Consider the following 20,593-nt stretch of genomic DNA (forward strand, 5'->3'; position numbering starts at 1 on the left):
TTTAATGCTTTGATGACAGAATAGCATTTTACTAACTAAACAGCAGCATAAAGCTTATGCTGCTCTTTATTCTCCACACTTGTTTTTCATTTGTTGTTCTATTTGAGATAGCTTTTTGTACTCTATTCAGTGAAAACAGGTGTCAGTAGAAAAGTTCAGTCTTTTCTTTCAGTTGCAATATGTTGTGGCAACACAGGAATCGTGCTAAAAAGAGCAGGCCCGGATCTATACATTTTGGGTCACCCCTGCAGCAAAATATCTAGGGCCCCTCCCTAGTGGCCAGCAGTGTCTATTTGTAAAGTGAATAAGTCTTAGTGCTAGTTTTTTTTTCTATTTTTTCTTCAATTTCTAGGGTCGTTAGCCCCTTTAAGTACGTGGGCCCCTCGCACTGCGGGTACGCAGATCTGGGCCTGCTAATGAATAAAGTTACATGTTTCTGGTGCAAAGGATTAAGATATAGGACATTTTAATTTTGCCTTTATGAACTGGGAGAGTCGCGCTTATTGCTCTTTGTGCTATAAGTTGTACAAAAAAAATCTTGAAAAGAAAGTTAGCTGAACTTGAGATTAATAAAAAGTATGAAATATTATATTAAAATTAATTGAAAATAGAGAAAGCCAGAGAAAATCAGCTGGCACATATGGAATTTCTAAAACTACAGTGTCTAATGCAGTTAAAAACAAGGAAAAAGTAACAAAATTATTTGAATAGTATTTTTAACTGTTGTTTCACTTTCAATAATGTTAAACAATGAAAGTGAGTTGAACAGAAAGAATAAGGGTGAATTACTCAAAAAATGAGTACATAGTGTAAGAAATGACAAAAAATTTAAAAAAAAATCATTAAAACCCTTTATAAGTTGACCACCTGTCTAAGTTGATCACCAAAGTACTGCACCTCGAGTGGTCAACTTACACAGGTTTCACTGTAGTCGGTTTCCATGACATTTCACCATTCTTTATTTATTCTAGAACGAGATTTTTTGCTAACGACAAATAATATTTCAAGCTCATTTTTTTACTATTATCTGAAAGAACACCATCATAAAGAGAAACTTTTTATACGAAAAAATATGTTCTTTCTAATGGTACCAATGAAAAGAAGATGCAAGGTAACAAACTTGACCTACAGCGCATTAAAAATAGGCTATTTTTCAGGTGAATAAATTTGACAGCCACTTTGGCAGTCAATATTTTTTATAAAATCAATATTGATGTTCTGCAACTTTAACCCGTTAAAAACACGTATATTGACAATAGAATTACAAAGTACGAGCTTTTGAATCATTTTTGTTCAGATTTTATAACATTCTAAAACTTAGGAAAAAGTTTCTCCACTGAGTTTTTCTTGCGATTTAGCATGCGTGCTACATAAAAGTTAATAAACTCAAATTCATCAAAATACTAGAATGTATTGACAATCAAAAGTACTTTAATCCCCTAAAATTTCACGTTTCCAGTGTGATAAAATTTTCCGCAACCTGTTCTTAATCATTGCAATTCGTTACGACAGTTCGAATTTTAAGCTCATTTTTTTAATCCTTAAACAAAAGAACACCATCAAAGAAAAAAAATCTTATTTTGAAAGGAAAAAATCTGTTCTTTCTAATGGTTTTAACGAAAAGAAAATACGAGGTGACAAACTTGAGCTATAGCGCTTTGAAAATAGGCTGTTTTTCGCTTGAACAGTTTTGATAGCCACTTTGGATTTAAATATCTTTTAGAAAATAGATATTTTAGCTCTGCAACTGTAACCCATTAAAAACAAGTATTTTTACAATGAAATCACGAAGTATGAGCTTTTGAATAATTTTTATTCAGATTTTATGACAACCTAAAATCCAGAAAAAAATGTTCCCCATCACGCTTTTTCATAAGTTGACGCGCATGCTACACAAAATCTAACAAGCTCAAATTCACAAAAATACTTGAATATATTGACAGCCAACTTTAAGTGCCTAAAATTTCAGGCTTCCAGTATAATAAAATTTTCTGTAAACTTACTCTAAACTTGGCAATTGGGTACAAAAAGCTGATCCACCATTTTGGATCATTTTTCAGAGATCCTAGATCCTCAGGGTTTGGATCTAGGTAGCTGAAAATTTGCATAGGTTAGTTTCTAAAGCATCTGTACACCTCTATAAAGTGCCATCCAAATCGGAGATGGTCAAGTGGGGGCGATATGAAAAATTAGGTCCGTTGATGTGGAATGACTCATATATTCAGGACTATTTTCTGTGTTTTTACAGAAATCTGCTTTTTTTAAAACGCTTTTAGATTGATCTAAATCCGTTGAGAGACTTGTGACCAAATAGTAGAGCGGGGGGGGGGGGGGGGGATAATATTTCAACAGATTTCTTGTAGTTTAGAAGAAGTATTATCATTTAGTGAAAAATGAATTGTTTTGGAGACATGCCAACATTAAACACATGCATGGGCCAAAAATGGCTCGCTAACTTTGAGATTCCAATCCTTTTGCATCCTGAAAGTATTTTATTCTTCTGAAAGTTAAAAGCTTTCTTTCCCGTTTAAAATGCCACTCTGGCTATTTTCCTTGAAATAATTAATAGAACATATTTTTTGGTTTTGTATGAAAAATTGTGTTAACGTAATTATGAATTATCATAGTCATATGAACTAAACAAGTGATCTTAAAATAATTTTTAAAAAGTGTTATATGTTGTTGGCCCTATTTGCTTTGTGCTGTAGTGTATAAACTTATTTAAATAGCAGTTGAATTAAAATTGATCAAGTTTATTAGCAACTTTTCATTCTAAGGGAAGGGATTGACATTCTACTCTTCATATTTATAATGCATAATAGCGATAACTTTGTACCATATATATTTCAGGGTTGTTTTATATTTTTTAAAGCTAGTTTGAACGTTAATGATTATTTTATATTGTTTTACATAAATCTTTGCGTGATTTATGGATCTAATCAACGTAATTTAGAAATTGCAACCAAACCAAATATTTTGGCAACTAAGAAAAACGTAATTGATGGATGCTAATTTCAACCTCTGATTTTAAATCTGTTGTGATTTTAAAACCAAAAGCAAGAAGATCCTTCTAGTACATGCTATAAAAGGATTTTACTGTGTATCAAAGGTAAAATTCTATTTCATAGATGGTTGTTTAAATTTTTCTTGTGATTAATGCTACCTTTTCAACTAAAGTAAATTATATTTCTTATTTTATAATATAACAATGAAAGTTTTTGTAGAGTAATCGAGGCTTTCTATCATGTCTAGCAAACAAAACCACATAAATTTTCTTTTTCATTTTTCAGTTATAATGCTATTAAAGCATGGATGTTGGAAAAAGGGAATAAAAAGACTTTAGGAGCTGGAAGTCACATGCTGGCAGCTGCTGAAGCAGGTTTATTGCTAACTTTATATTGTTTGGTTAACATTTTGTGTTTACAGATTTTTTAAAACCTTTATCTGTAATAGGTGATTTTCAATTGCATTGAAACATTTGGTTCGACACAATATGAAAATTTTTGTTGTAAAAAACATTAAAACTTTTCTAGGTATAAATTCCTTACAATTCACAGATTTCTAACCAGGTGATTATTTGTGAGTTAATCAATTAAAAATTTCAAAAAAAGTCTTGGCAAGTCACCATTTTTCTTGTGAGTGTTACCTTTATAAACCATTCTGTAATTTATTTTTTAAAAATAAATAATCTAACAAATCTTAATTAAACTATCTCAAATACTCAGTTTTAAGTCAAACTGGTATAAATATTTATTTATTTAAGAAGTTTTAAGTATTTGTAAAAATTTTTTCTCATGAATGTTATTTTGTTTCCTAAATAAAGGGTAAAATTTACGATAAAAACGTATTAAATTAAACATTAAATGTTTTCTTGCAATTACTTTGAATAGCTTAAAAAATTACAATATTGAAACCAATTTTTAAAGATTCAAGAAAAAGTTTATTAATACAAATGCTAAATTTTAGCTATAGTAACATTCATAAGAGATGGACTCGTTAAATTATTTATTGTAGAGTTTTGGCCGTAATTCTTCTAAAATATGTAGTTATTTGAATACCATATCTTGAGAATTAGTCTTAAATTATGCACACAAATTTCATTTTTGTGAACATTAACTATGTATCAGTGTTCACTCTTCAATTTTTAATAAAAGTGAATTTATTATACATAAAAGGTATGAGTTAAAGGTAATACAATATCTATAACTATGGATCTACTCATTATTTGGGTCTCTTTTATTTTATGATTGTTACTCTTTTACCTGTTTAAGTAATTCATGAGCAGTAACACTCATGAGATTTATAAAAGAATTCTTCACTGGAATAAATTCTATCGGTGTTTTTGAATATTTAATTAATTCTCTTGTTTCCTTAACAAAAAATACATTACTGCCAAATTGTACATTTCTATACTTAAAAAAATATTACAAAATAAATAGGTAACACTCATGACATATGATTAAAATACTCTTCTAAAATACTCACATTGAATTGTACAATAAATTACTCTTCCCATTGAATACAACATATAAGGAATAAATATATCCATTTTTAGACTTACACATTCTAAGAAGAAACAAATATAGCTTCTTTAACGCTATTTGATAGCTATGATAAAAAAATGTTTTGCACATAAGAAAATTTAATTCCTTGGGGTAACACTCAAGAGTTGCACTTAAAGACAGAAACTTCATTGAAATTTTAATTTGTTAGATGAGCAGTTCAATAAAATCTATTTTAACTGTGTGTAACTAACATATATTACTTCCTTCTTCAATGCACAAAAAGTAAAATAGCTGCTTGAAAGTGAACAAAAAATATTTAGAAAATGTGAATTTTCTAGTCAGGACAAAGAAATTTCCGTTACTAGCTAACTAAAGTAATATAAAAGCCTTATTAATCTACAGTCATGAAAAAAAGCACTGAATACACTAAATTAAATGTCAGACAATGCTTTGCTGCATGCTTTTGCAATGTCAAAAAATAATTTTATCAACATAAAAATGAACGGATAAAGTCAGGGTACCAAACTGTCAATCATTTTGAAAATGGCCCTAATACATTTGAGGCAATGAGAAGCAAAGGAATGTAAGTGCCAAAATCAAAAATTTGGAGATAACCAGTGCAAATGGTAGTTGAACCTCTCCTCTGTCTCATAGCAAGAGATAGTATTAGAAGCCCTGGTAGGTGCTGATGTGCAGCATGATTTATTAAAAAAAAAAAAAAAAAAATCAATGAAAGCTTACCTAGGGAGTTATCTTTAAACATGTTTAACTCAAAAGTAGAAAATGTCCACTTACATCTCTATGCTTTTCACTGCCTCATTAGTCATTGGTAGTGTTCACTCTAGAAAAAAAAGGGCAGGGTACTGGCCTTTGAAAGGGGCACTTTTTTAAAAAAGGGCACTATTTCAACGCGGTGTCCCCCCCCATCCAAGACCAATGATGCACCACTCAAAAAGTACTGAACGCCAATCCCCCCCCCCCCAAAAAAAATTAAGTAGAGAAATAACACTTAAAACACCTTGCAAAAATTCAAATAGTCTAGTCTGCACCATGCCCCCCCCCCCGATCGCCGTCACCACCGACTTTAGTATTAAATATGCTTTCATCCTGAAAATGCACTTGTCTTCAGAATAGGGTTAGCTCCCCCCCCCCACACAAATGCCAACTAAGCTAAGCACATTTTCCACACTCCATAGGAACATTTAGCTAATGCTGAAACTTGGCTTTGGGTGTTTTTCAACACTTTTCAGGCCATAATTTTAACTACCTATAAGAGTAAAAAAAATTCTAGACGTTTCAAAACCCTTTGAATTTTAATTTAAGAAGAACAGTATTTAATTACTGATCTCCCCTTCCTACCAAAGAAACTGCCTAGTAATGTGCATTATGCCATTAAGTATTTTAGTAGACATCAAAATTGTGACGAGTGTAAATTCTCCTTTTTTAAATATATTATATTTCAAGCAGAATAATTAACTTAAAATACTGTGTGCAGTGCTTCAAAAATGCAGGGGTTATAAGTTGCAAAACTAAAAAGACTTTATTTGAGCTCTATTTCCTAGTCTTGGAGTTGTTCAGATTCATAACACAAATGTGTTGGCAGATGTATGCACTCCTAAATGCAATGCATTAGCAGCTTGGGCCAAGCTAAGATTTTTATCTCAGACAATTTTTGTGAAAATTTAATATTTCAGCATTTTAATTTTGTGATTTTTTAAAAAATTAGATGTATAATATTTATGAAAGAAAAAGAAACAGTGCAAGATTATTTTAGTTAGAAAAAAGCACAAGTATGTCAAAAGTATGCTTTTTATTATGTCAATAAGTGTTTTAAATAATTGTTATATGAATCATATACAAAGATAATAAAAATACTTAGCAAAAAGGAAAGAATTGAATGAACGCCCTGTCAATGCAATGTTTCCATTTCAAACGGTTTTTTTTTGGGGGGGGGGGGCAGGGATGGAGGTTGAAAATCCAAGATATTAAAAAAATACCCTTGCATTTTAGCCCAGTAAGTTTTGTACTATGTTCTTCTTAGGAAACAATCAGAAAGTTAACTTTCCAGAAACAGATTTGAAAAGATTGCTACACAATCACTAGCAACGTGCTAAAATTAGCTAAGCCTAATTTCCACATGCAGACGAAAAACGGACACAAAGGGCTGAAATGTTACAAAATTGTCCTATTCCCTCTCTCATTGTTGATTCTCAGAAGATCAAGGATGGGAAGGAATGAAACAAAGATATCTCCCTTCCCAGAAGACCCTACTCCTTCCCCCACAACCTTTCAAAAACCCACCCTCAGTAGAAGGGAAGAACATGCCTTTGTTTCCTACTGATAAGCCTCTTTGAATTCTGAGAATCTCATCCCTTCTTCACCTAGGTATTTGTTTCCCCTTTTGTTTATGGGGCCGTTTTCAGGGTGAAATTCTGGGAACAAGGATATGACATGGGCGTTTTGCAGACGATCGCTGGACAAATAAAATTGCCCCAATATCGCGGCAGATCGAAACGATGGTTGAGGCATCTTTTTAAAAACACAGGGTGCAATTTCCTTTTTTTGAAAAGGGCGGGGCGCATTTCACGATCTAAAAGAAGGGCGCATTCTGCTGATATGGAAAAGGGCAGGGCGCTGCACCCTTCAAAAACGGCCTAGCGGGAACACTAGTCATTGGTATTGTCTGCTTGCTTTTTTATGTATAAATTAAGCAGACTAGAATGATTGTGTGAGTCAAAAATTTTACTATTTGAACTAAGCATGGATAATGGTGTTAAAATGGTTCACAATATATACTTTTGATTGTGTTCGAAATTATTTTTCTTTCGTATGTTAAAATTTGCTTCCACAATTTGTTTCAGAGTTTGATATTTAATATCTCTCATTTCATTCCTCAATTTGTTTTCTCTCATAGGTGTTATTACCCTTTTCATAACAAACCCTATTTGGGTTGTAAAAACCAGAATGTGTTTACAGTACTCCCAGTCAACTGGTTTACCTCCATCAAAACACTATAATGGAATGGTTGATGCACTAGTTAAGGTATATCGTCATGAAGGAGTGCCTGGAATGTACAAGGTGAGGTTTAAAATCAAGTGTTTAAGAGATCATAAAATGTCATTTAATTTACTCATGTCTCAAATGATGGCAGATTCATCTTAAATCTAGCATGCTTAAAAAAAGATCCTGTACTTTCCTTTTTCTGTGAATTTTCGTCTAATTGCTTTTCATATTTTACTCATGATTTTATAAGCTCTGAATAACATAGGACCTCTTTCTCTTTTGTTAGAAATTAACCCCTGAGTAGAGATTCAATTTCTTCAATGCAAAAGACTTGTTTTTGATGTAAAATACCTAAAAAATATGCATTGTCATGTATAAAAATTTATATATTTGCTAATACTTAAATGTGTAGTGACTTTGAATGAGGTAATCCTCTTCAATTATTGTTGGCTTAAATGGAATGAATATATGCATGCATAGCTCTTAGAATATACACTCAAACCTACTTTTGTGTGGTTGATAGGGACAGCATAAAACTCACTTTAAAAAAATCGTTCGAAATTTCAGGATTAGCTATAAAATATAAACCGTTAAAAAAGACTCACGTAGAAAATAACCCGAATACTTACGAAATAACTAGGAATTGCGTCGTTAAATGCAATCAAAATAAACCAAGTGATGATAATTTTGCTGAATCATCAGACAAAATTTCCCAAACTCTTTATCATCAATGTTAGAAATAAGAACTAAAACCTGTATGTTTGATGTCTCATTCAAAATTTTTGGGCATGAAAATGAGAAATCTAGGTATTATTTTTAATTAATAAAATATCTATGTGGTTATAAAAAGGTTATTGATTAGAAATAATACAGGTGCAGGATAACAAGATATTTTATGTTTCAAAACGTCAAAACTGAAGAAGCGTTTTTTCTATTGTTTTGCATAAATCTCCGATCTTGATAAGTTAAAAAGATTTTGTGCAAACCAAAACTTTGGTATGAATTAGGCCCAAGATTTGGAAATCTTGATATCGAAAAGAAATTTTGCTTTACTTTTACCTATTTCTAACACATTAAATTGCTAAAGATTTTAAAATGATGAATTATTTACTTTGTGTTAGGCAACTTCAAATTTTATGGTATCATTTTACAAATTTCATTTAGAAATTTTTTTAATTTTATAAATCTGTATGACCTTTAACAATTCAATAATGTTCTCAATCATAATCACAAATACTTAGACTTAAATGTTATCTAACATTCAGTATTGTGATATTTCGGTTGTGTATTGTGTAAATCCTCTTGTTTCGGAAGGTCTACATCATCTTCCTCTTGTTATTAGTGTTAATTTTATGCTTGCTCGTTATAGAAACCATTGCGCTAAAAGTGCTAACTATGATTTTAAAAGAGCTGATTTTTTAAAAATGTTTTGCATGCTTTCAGAGATTGACTAGAACTTTCTAAATGCTTTTAAAAATGTCAATTTGGCGTCTAAATTTTTTAATGTATTATTCAGCGTTTTTTGTCAAACTATTCCCATTAAAATTAATTACAGGAAATTTCCCTTCTGGTACTCAACTGAAACCAAAAGATTGATAAGGCATACAAATAAAGTTCACAAATTTGGCTTTAAGAACTGATGATTCCAATGTGTTTAGCGAATTTAAAACTCTGAGATCTACTCTTAAAAACAGCATTAATGAAGATTACAGTAAATATTCGCGTAATTACCAAAAATGATCTTATTTCTGATCCTAAGAAGTTTTGATCCTACTTTAATAAAAGCTACTCCCTGCCTAACAAAATGTTTTATTACAATGTGTGTTATGATAGTGATAGTGCTGGGGTATTCACCAACCATTTTAGTTCTGTGTATCAGCCTAATACTAGTTATGAAAGAAATTTTAGTCTTTATGATAACAATGTTTGTGACCTAATTAAAGTTGATAGTATTGGTGTTATGATGATATATGATCTTTGCCATTAACGCTAAAGTCCCCTTAAACAGTTGGGGTTGATAATGTGCCTTCTTTTATCATTAAATGTTGTGCTGATGAGTTAATTTATCATCCTATATTTTTAACCTTTCTTTTAACATGAACACATTCCCTGATGCTTGAAAGGATACAATAATTATTCCTGTTTTTAAAACAGGTGATAGAAATGAATGCAGAAATTATCACCCAATTGCAATTTTGAGCCCTTTTTCTAAAATGTTTGGAACTATTATTTATAAAAAGCTCTTTCATCAAGTAAAAAATTTAGTCTCACCTGCTCAGCACGGTTTTTTCCCCAAACATTCTACGAGACCAATTTGTTCTGTTTAACTAATAAAATCATTTCTTCATTTGAAAGTAGTGGTCAATTTGATGTTACCTACACTGATTTTGCAAAAGTGTTTAATGCGGTTGACTTCAGTATTCTTTTGGGGAAATTGAACTACATTGGTTTTCTCATTAATCTTACTGACTGGGTTTTTTCATTTTTTTAAGTTGTCATATGTTATATGTTTTTTTCAATGGTGCTATTTCCAATGATTTTACTAATACTTCTATCTTGCCTCAAGACTAATTTAGGACTCTTGCTTTTTATTTCATTCATAAATGGTGTTTGTAATATGTTTCAATATTGTGACTACCTTTTGTTCGCTGATGATTTAAAACTCTTTAGAAACATTCATACTATCTGTGACACAACTCTCTTTACTATTTGGATAATCTGTACCAGTAGTGCAGAGAGAATAAGCTTTTTTTAAATACAGTCAAACCTCGTTATCGTGACACCTAGATTTCACAACACTCCTTATGTCACGTCACGTTTTCAAAGTCCCGAACTAATGCCATACAGTTTTAATGTTTAGTAGCTCCGGTTTTTACGACATTTTTTTGGGGGCAACTCCGGTTACGACGACACTTCGAGCTGCTCAGACTGGATCAAATATTTCTTTGCAGTTGAAAAATTTTCCGTAAAATAATGATAACATCTGGAAATGTTTGTTGTAGGAACTTCACATTCAGATGAGAGATTTGACCAGGCATGACACCTCAAAAATGGTGGAGGACGAGTTGATAAGTTCTGAAAGGTACAGGTTTCAGACTTTGACAAGGGGGACAATAGAAAAGAATTCAAAGCGGGTGGATTGTAATTCTGGACGAGGGAAATAGCAGGAGAAGAGAAAGACCATAGTTTCCTTAAGCTGTAAGCGGTCACTACAAAGCTTCTACCATGATAGAAAAAGGGATAAGAGCTTCTCATTATATTGAAAAGGGACACAGTGGATGAAAAATGTAGAAAGTTTTTTTTTTACCTTCGAAAGGTGAGGCTAGGTCATCAAAATCTAATGAAATTGCGGACAAAAGTAAAGAGTCTTGAATTGATTTCTTTATTTCTGATAATTTCGTTGGAAGGAGGATTAAAAGTGTTATTCGAAAGTTTAGCAAACACTTACTTTAAAGTATTGTAGAATTCAAAAGAAAAAAAATAATAAGTGAAGTTTTTCTTGAAATTTGTTTTTGTTATACTCACCAATAACTCAAATTTACATTAGTTGAATCTATTTTGAAGCATAAACACTATTAATTACTTTATTAAATCTAACTTTACTGTGAACTAATGTTTAACTCTGAATTTTATAACTATTCCGTTTATAATGTCGCTCCGGCTATGACAGCACTTTGTTGGCAGTCCCAGAGGTGTCGTGATAACGAGTTTTGACTGTATTAGTAAATGCAGTGCTTTAAGTTACAGTCGTAAATCTGAGCCATTCATTCATCCTTATAAAATTAAAGAACAGTGTTGATCACGTTCTGACTTTGTTAAGGATTTGGGTATCACTTTGACAGGGTTCCCACATATCCTTCAAAATCCTTTAAAGTGCTTTATTTTAGAGCTGTGTTGCAAAGGGCCCTTTAACAGGCTTAATTTTGAACAAAAATCCTGTTTTTTTTCGTTTTTTTTTTTATTGCCAAGGTGCTTTATTTTTATTTTTGAGCAAGTATTGAAAATGAAAACTTCTGTCAATTGTTTTCAATCATCTCTTTCTCTTATTATTTTAAATCCCATTGTTGATTTTTTTGTCTGAAATTTGACATTTGAATGAATTATTAAGGGAACTTTGTTGATGATTTGAAATGTTTTTTTTTTTTTTTCAAAATTAATATCAAAAATTTTCAAAAGACTTTCCCTACTCCCATTTTCTGTTTCCTTTTGCAAAAATTGAAACACAGCAAAGAAGTTGTTTTGCTTTGATTTAAACAAGCATTTTCAATCAATTTTGCATAAATACTCATTTTTCCTGTCAAAATTTTTGTTCTTGTGTATCCTGTTTTTTTTTTTCTGATCCTTTCTATTGTATTATTGTAATTTCTAATTATAATTTCAAGTTTTGAAACTATAACTTTGAAACTTTTAATATTATCCAGTCTTTTCTATTAGTATTATATTTTGTTATCTTAACATTATCACATATGTGTCTATATGAGAAAGCAAGGTTCTTTGTACTCAGTTTGATTTAGTTTATAAATGTTTTATTAAGTAAATTCTAAGAATTATTTTTATGCTAGTGTTTTAAATTATGAAATACAAATGCAAACCTTAGGTCAGTTTTTAAAAATAATTTTTAAACGCAATTTTGAACCATTTTGCCAAATCACAAAATGCTCTACAGAACCTCAGTAGATGGTTCTCAAATCCTTTGTTTAATAATTTCAATCCTGCACTAAGCTTAAATTTTGCATTTTTACTGTCAACGTTCGTTTATGCTGTTGTCCTCGTTTTTAAATTTAATTAAATTTATATTTTCTTTATTTTCCCATCTCTTACTGGGATCTTTTCAGTAACCAGGTATTAAAAGACAATAATACATAAACTATGAAAATATTATGATTTAACCAAGAACACAAAGAAATCACCCTAGTTGGAGAAAAAGTTGGGTGCTTTAAATTGCTTTATTTTGATATCCATTTTGGAGTGGAAACCCTGCTTTTAGTACTAAGCTTGATTTTACGGAACATACTCATAACATCATTTCAAAGGCATATAATTAAAAATTGAAGTTTTGAAACTATAACTAACTTTGAAAATTTTAATATTATCCAGTTGTTTCTATTTATTATATATATTCTATTATATTTTGTTATCTAAACATTATAATCACATATGTCTCTATATGAGAAATCCAAGTTCTTTCTACTCTGAGTTTGGTTTAGTTTATAAATGTTTTATTAATTAAATTCTAAGAATTATTTTAATGCTAGTCATTTAAATTATTTAAATACAAGCACAAATCTTAAGTCGGTTTTAAAAATAAATTTTAGACACAATATTGAACTATTTTGCAAAATCATAAGATGCTCCACAAAACCTCAGTAGATGGTTCTCAAATCCTTTGTTTAACAATTTGAATCCTGCATTAAGCTTAAATTTTGCATTTTTATTCTCAATATTTGTTTATGCTGTTGTCGTCGTTTTTAAATTTCATTTAATTGAAATTTATATTTTCTGTATTTTCCCATTTGTTACTGGGATCTTCAGGAACCAGGTATTAAAAGAGAATAATACACAAACTATGAAAATATTATGATTTAACCAAACTATTATTGATAACATAACCTGTATCAAATTTTATATGTAGATAAAAATGTTTCATGGAATTTCGTGCTTAATTTGTTATACATTTTGAAGAAAAAATGTATTGCCTATAGATACTATTACTGCTTACCTCTTTATGCAAATATGGTTCTTTATATTTGACCACCTTTGTCACTTTGGTTGTATTTTACTTCTAAAGAGTTTGACTTCTAAAGAAATTTTGTGGCTTAGCAATGTAGACTGGACTCCTCTTAGAAAGTCTGGTCTAATACTTAAGCGTAATAATATACATATATTGGACTTGCCTACTACGGCGGATGAAACAACTCGCAGTTCAAGGAACTAAAGCCGGGCTAATGCAAGCCCAATGGAAAACTTTGGAGTGCCCTGCCCGGGGGGGGGGGGGGGAGATTACAGATGCATTTTAACAGTCAAAAAGTAATTTTATTAAAAATTAAATAGGGGAAAAAAGCAACAAGTGTATGTATAACAATACATAATCCCATTACAATTTTAACTAGAAAAGAAACCCCAAATATTCATAGGAAAATTCAAAAACAATTTTTGTTAAATTTCTAAAAAATATCACAATGACCAGCCAATGTAGTCCCACCTTCAGTTCATACCAAAAATACAGAAAAAAAACCTGGTGAAACTACTTCAAAGTCCATACCACATATATTATTTTTTTTAACAACATATTCCAAAAAATAATGATGTTATACTCTAGTTATAATTATCCTATAAATTATGGGTTAGTCTCTGTAAATTTATTGAATGTCAACAAATATAGAACATGCATTTGGTTAAGAATTGAAGTTTATCTATTAGTTTAAGTTTATCTATGATGCAGTTCTATTGCTATTCTATTATACTTACAGAAATTCTGTTGGTTTCGTGCTTTTCCCTTAATTTCTTATAACTGTAATTCTGATGCAAATCTAGCCATGTGTTTTATGTATTTACCTGCATGCATATTGCATTAGAATGTTTCATAATAAATACTACTGAATTTTCTTTACAGGGACTTGTTCCTGGAATGTTTGGGGTATCTCACGGTGCTTTGCAATTTATGGCTTATGAAGAAATGAAAAAGTTCTATATTAGTTATTATCAGTTGCCATATGATGATAAATTGGTAGGTTGAATTCTAATCCATTTTTTTTAAAACTTTGTCTTTGCATTTGAAAAATTCCTATACAGAATAGTTTAAGTACCCTGCTTTCACCCTCACATGCTAAAACCAAATTTATATTTATTTTACTTTGATGATTAATGTACAATGTTATGTAACTTATAATAATTACTAACCGCCTGCAGCGACCAGCTGGTTTGCCTTTGTACGCCAAGATTGCTGGCTTTGGCGTCTGCTTGAATAAATTTGGCGATGGTATTAATCAATCTATATTTCTCTTTATCATTATTATCATTCGCCTTTTTACCCCAAGATTGCCGCCTTTGGCGGTAATCTTTCTTTTGGCGGCAAACTTTCATCTTTTTGCGGCGGCATTGAACAATCTATATCTGTCTATATTAGTGATGTGGATCGGGTAAATACCCAGCAAGTAGGTAAATATTTTTTGGGTATTTACCCAAGGCCTGGGTAAATACCCAAAAACTGGGTATTTTACAAAAAAATTGCAAAAAGTGAATGGGATTTTTTTTTTATTAAATATGAAATAATTGGTAAAACTGATACATGTTAAATTATTTAGTAGAGTTCAGCAGTATTCTTTTAAAAAATAATTTTATTTTGACTAAAATTAAACATGGCACACAAAGAACATATTAAACATATAACAAAACTACGAAACACAACACATCAAAACATGGAATAATCTGTTAAACTTAATTTAGAAGAATGCAGCACGTACAAAACATTAAGATTGTTGCCAAACTGAAATGCAGATAAAAACATTGTTTAGAAAAATTATGTAAATGAAGCTCATTGTTTTAAACTGATTTAAAGTCTTAAATCTAACAATACATACATATGTATTGCACAGTTTATAATATTTTTTATTGAAAAACATGATGAAATTATGAAAGAAACACGATATCTTTCTTTTCAATGTCATAATTGGAGAAGTATAAGCAATTCAATGATGAACTTCAGGATTTCAAATTCACAATCTAGGTTAGTCATATCCAGAATTTAAAAAAAAAGGAAGCATGAGGGATGTGTGGAAGAATAAACTGAGAAGTATATATATATATATATATATGTGTGTGTGTGTGTTATGGCTAAAGTAAGAATAGCGAGTAAGCTTAGCTTTAACCGGTTAAAGCAGGAATTAGCAATGCTTTGCGACTAAAGCACGAAGAGCTCCTAATGTTCCCCCTTTAACTGGCTAAAACTGGGTCCAACCTACCCGAGTTGGTTAAAGCCCGAAGTGTTCTCAACGCTTCCGCTTTTAGTCGGCTAATACTGGGTCTTACCAATTTGTGAGCAAATTCAAAGCATTTTTGCTATGCAGTTCGTTCTTAACGCATATGTGTATTTGCTTCGGCAGACAGAGTTAAAAAATGTAGATCAAATGTATGTTTAAATCATGTTTCTATGAAAAGTTCGAAAACATTCTATCTTCTAAGGTAGGTAATGATACTTTTTAAATGAAAAATTATCATATAAGCTTTGTGCTACAATATGATTAAGGTGAAAAAACAACGTAAATAAAGCACAAATATTCGAGAAAATACAGCAGCAATTGCTGTATTTTCTCGAATATTTGTGCTTTATTTACGTTGTTTTTTCACCTTAATCAATAATACTTTTTATATGAATAGTGTACAATATGATCAGTTTATTGAAGACGTGAAAGAAACTAAGCAATCTGCTAAAAGAACAACGATGCTTTATCGTCGTTTGAAGCGCTTCGGCATATGTAATGTTGGTAACATTGATAAACTAATAGCTCCTGTTTCTACAACAGACCATGTAATTAAATATTATGTGCGAAATGAAGATATGTTTGACATCCTTCATAAAATACATGTGTTCATGGAACATGGTGGTAGAAACAGAATGGTGAACGAAGCTCAAAAAAATATACAGAAATATCATTCGGGAAGCTAATGTTATACCTTCAGCACTGCAAGTCATGCCAAATGAAGTTAAAATCCGGTAAAAAAGTTTTGTGATCCAAACTGATTTTATCAAATGAAATGAATAGTCATTGCCAAGTAGATTTGATTGACATGCAGACTAATCCTGATAGCAATTATAAATTTATTCTTGTATACCAAGATCAGCTGACAAAGTTTGTGCAGCTTAGACCCTTGAACAGTAAAACTGCTGAAGAGGTCACTAAAGTGCTGTTGGACATTTTTTGCATATTCAGATCCCCGTTAATTTTGCAGGAATGGGAGGGAGTTTTTCAACAAAGTGGTTAAAAATTTAAGATCTCTGTGGACAGGATTAAAAATAATACATGCGAAACCATGTCACAGTCAAAACCAAGGTAGCATGGAAAGAGCAAATGAGGAATGGTCTGAAGGACTTAGATTTGTTTACCTAATGAAAAACAGAGCCTACCATGCTGGCATAAAATGTTCACCTTATAAAGCAATGTTCGGCTGTGATATGAAAGTTGGTTTGAAGTCATCTAGTCTCTCGAATGAAATAATTGATACTATCCTTAATGAAGAGCACTTAGAGGAACTAATTAAGAACCAGAAAGAGCAAGAACAAAACCTCAAAGAAACTGAAAGTGAAGAAGAAATGGTATTTAGTGCTGAGTGTGAACTGTGCAAAAACAGAAATGGATTATGCTTTAAAAGAGATAACATAATTAATAATAGAAACGAAGCAAAAGCAAACTTAGCAGAACAGGCTAAAAAATGATTTCTATGTCCAATACTAAGTATCCACCATGCAAAGTTGGTGATAACGTAAGAGTTAAAATTCCTGACATAGATAGAGGTAGCGGTGATTTTAGAAATATTATTTTAACAGTTCTTGAATGTAATGAGAACAGATTGTATAAATTGGGTAATGAGAAAGGAACAATTCCTGAAATGTTTTCAAGAAATCAATTTACTGTATGTGAATCCCAAATTATAAACATTAGGGATGTTTCAGATGAGATCAAGTCTTTACAACAACTTGCAAACCTACAATCAACTTCTGGTGGTCAAGAATTCAAAAAATGTCACTGTAAAACAAAATGTGGAACCAAAAAATGTTTTTGCAAAGCAGCAAATATTTTATGTAACTCTAAATGCCATTCAAGTTTATCTTGCAATAACAACTAGAAATAAAAATACTTCTGATTAATTTGTATTTTTATTTATAACTTAATATCCTTATTCCTTGATTACTTGGAACTTGTATTTTTATTGATAACTTGGTTTACTTTTATTTGTGTACTACCTATACCTACACGTATAAAAAACTTAATATATAATAACTTAATGACCATCATGAACTTTTATTAACAGTGTTAAAATTGACAAAAGGATGACTTGATGTCCAAAAGCTCACACTTTGTTTCATTGAAAAAGAAATTCCTGCAAATAGTTTCAAATTTGTAGTTATTAAGTTGTTTTATTTTATGGTTTCATTTTATTCATTGTTTTGGAGCTTTTAGTTTCATAAGCAGTATAGTTCAATCAGAGAAACTATCAAAATATACTGCTTAGTAAACTAAAAGTTCCAAGTGCCCTGTTTTTGTAATAATCAAAAGTGCTATTATATTTTAAAGCATTTATCCTTGTAAATTGCTTTTATGTTTTCAGTTGCAAGTGTCTGCATTATAGCTCAAGTGCTTTTTTTTCTTTTCTTGATATGATACTTTATGTCTCATAATATAGAATATAGTAAGAATAAGAATTAACATTCGGAAGCTGAACAATTGGAGGAGGTTTCAATAAAACTTGTTTATCTCAGCAAAGATTTTTATTTTATTAGTTGCCAATATGTATTCTTATCAGTGGCACACATGGCACGGGTGACACCCGAGGCTGTAATTTGTAGTGTCACCCCCCCCCTACAAACACACACACAAAAAAAAAACAGGTTTTAATTTTTATACATGAAAAATTGAAATTCTTAAAAGCAATTTCGTACTGGCTCCCTCCAATGAGTGTCTCTCACAATGCAAGGGCTCCCCTCCCTCAGTGTTGATACAATTGTGTTTGGTATTGTAAATACAATGGAAATAAAAAAAATTTGAAAAAAAAAAATAGAACCGACTTCAAAATTGCTCTAAAAAGTGAAAAATAATTTTATTCTTTAAACACCATCGATAATGCTTTTAAACATAATTTTTGAAGTTGGCGCAAAAACAAAACATAAAATCCAGTGTAACCATGCTTCGTTCATATTTTTTTCAGAAAAGCATCCAAAGTTACGAACGAAACATTTATATCGTTATTCAAATATGTTGTCATCAATGCATAATTTATGTGATAGTGAAGAAACTGAGCCTGGTTAAATTTATAGTTGTAGTTGAGTTATGGCTGTGAATGATTTTATCTATCATTTTTGCGCCAACTTCAAAAATTATGTTTAAAAGCATTATCGATGGTGTTTAAAGAATAAAATTATTTTTCACTTTTTAGAGCAATTTTGAAGTCGGTTCTATTTTTTTTTTTCAAATTTTTTTTATTTCATTCTTTTTAGTGTAAATGTAGGTATTTCCAAAATAGTAAGAAGTTACCATCACGAAACTTCACCTTATTTTTTCATAAAAATGCTCCATACTAAAAAAAAAAAAAACTATAAACACGCGTTAAACTTTAAGCAATTGGCACTAAAAACTTATCTTTGTTCCTCTTTGGAATTAATGTGTAGTTAATTTAATTATAACCATTTAAGTATTACGTTTTTCCTAACTAATTTACATTTCACAGCATTTAAGTTGCTCATGATGCAATTCTGTATTTTCTTACTTAGCCCCCATCATCAGTTATTGGCATAGATGATAACGAAAAAAATACTACTGTAGTTGAGGCAAACCTAATGGTAGCATTGTGAAGGCTAAGCAGATCCTAATCACTGCATCACCTCGCTTCCAGGTTAGGTTTACCCCCACTATGGAGCAATAGCACTGAAGAAGGGAAGATTTCGATAATTCACATAGAGTTACTATAAGTCAGCAAGGTTACCAAAATAAAATTATTTATGCCAAAAATGAGACGACAGCGCCAGATTCCTGATTATTATCGAAATATCCCCCTGAAGAAACTTGATGCTTGCTTCAAAGAAGCCTTCATTCAAAATTATCATTACAATTACCATTAATGTTACTGTCGTATGGCACCAAACTTTCATAACAATGGGTTTTAAATTTAATCATTTAATAGGGAAATTGGATGAAATTTATTGTTTTTTGCCCATAACTTTTTTTCTAAAGGACAAATATGGTCAAACAAAGTAATGGGACCTAAGTTGAGCCATCCCCTATCCATTATTTTTTTTAATCATCAAAATCGGTTCACTAGGTGAGACGCTGTGAGTGGACAAACAAAAAAAAACTTACATACGGTATGAACTGATAACCGCCTCCTTTTTGAAGTCGGTTAAAAAAGATGGAGGGGGGATATCTGAATTTGAATATTTATATTTTCAAAAATTGGCAATTTCACTTTAGGTGTCACCCCCCCAGTCGGGTGACTTCCGGGGTGTACCCCCTCCCCACTAAGGGGGTAGTGGTGGCCCCACTGTTGTGTGTAATGAGGCCACTGTTTCTTATAATATGATTTTTGTCCTGTAGAAATGTGCTGTTCAATCCTTTGAACTCAAGAATATTCTTCTGCCATGTTTCTAAAATTTGATTCTTCATTTACCTTTTCTGAATGAGTTAACATATGAGGCTATGCGTGCAAAAAAGGATAACTCTGAAATCATAGTCCTGTCTAGTTTACCCTTGTTGCACTTATATCCTCATTATCAGCTTATGTGAATAATACAGCAGTTACCCGGAAAATTTACGAAGCATTAATTTCAGTCTGTTTCCACGTAGAAAACTTGTGCTGCTTATTATATATGTGCTGCTATAGAAAAAGTTAATTTTTATTTTATTATAGTTGATTGCAAAATTAGCGAAGGAAATATTGACTGGAATTTTGCTGAAACTATTTGTCGAGTACAAAAGTAGTTGGGGCCATGGTGGCCTGATCGGTAAGGCATTGAATTTGTGACCGGAGGGTCCCGGGTTCGATCCTCGCTTGATCGAAGGCCCACCATCATCAATAATGGTGACTGGGAGATGTTAAATATGTTCCAATGAATTCCAATGTTCCAAGGTAATTAGAACGTGAATTGTAACTATTCTTGACTAATTTCATGCTAAACTGTAGGTAAGCGTTCAATTAGAAATCTATTGTTGATAACGCTCATCGTTGAACAATTCTTTCATTAAAATTTGTAGCGTGAAGAAAATCATTAAGAAGAAAGATATGTTGTCTTTTCCCCCTTCGATTATAAACAAATAAAATTCGGGCTTTTGTTTTGAGACTTTTCCTGAAATCGGGGGATTTTAAATTTTTCCTTT

General features: G+C 31.2%; 1 protein-coding gene across 1 annotated transcript in view; it reads left to right on the top strand.

Annotated features, from left to right (window-relative positions):
• LOC129218120 (mitochondrial folate transporter/carrier-like) overlaps positions 1-20,593 on the top strand; it is a 70,000-nt gene that overhangs the window by 21,530 nt on the left and 27,877 nt on the right. Inside the window, exons 3-5 of the mRNA XM_054852327.1 lie at positions 3,291-3,379; positions 7,420-7,583; positions 14,122-14,235. Coding sequence (XP_054708302.1) covers positions 3,291-3,379; positions 7,420-7,583; positions 14,122-14,235 — 367 coding nt within the window. The remainder of the gene's footprint in view (positions 1-3,290; positions 3,380-7,419; positions 7,584-14,121; positions 14,236-20,593) is intronic.

Source organism: Uloborus diversus, chromosome 3 (genome assembly GCF_026930045.1).
Source record: "Uloborus diversus isolate 005 chromosome 3, Udiv.v.3.1, whole genome shotgun sequence".
NCBI classification, from domain to species: domain Eukaryota; kingdom Metazoa; phylum Arthropoda; class Arachnida; order Araneae; family Uloboridae; genus Uloborus; species Uloborus diversus.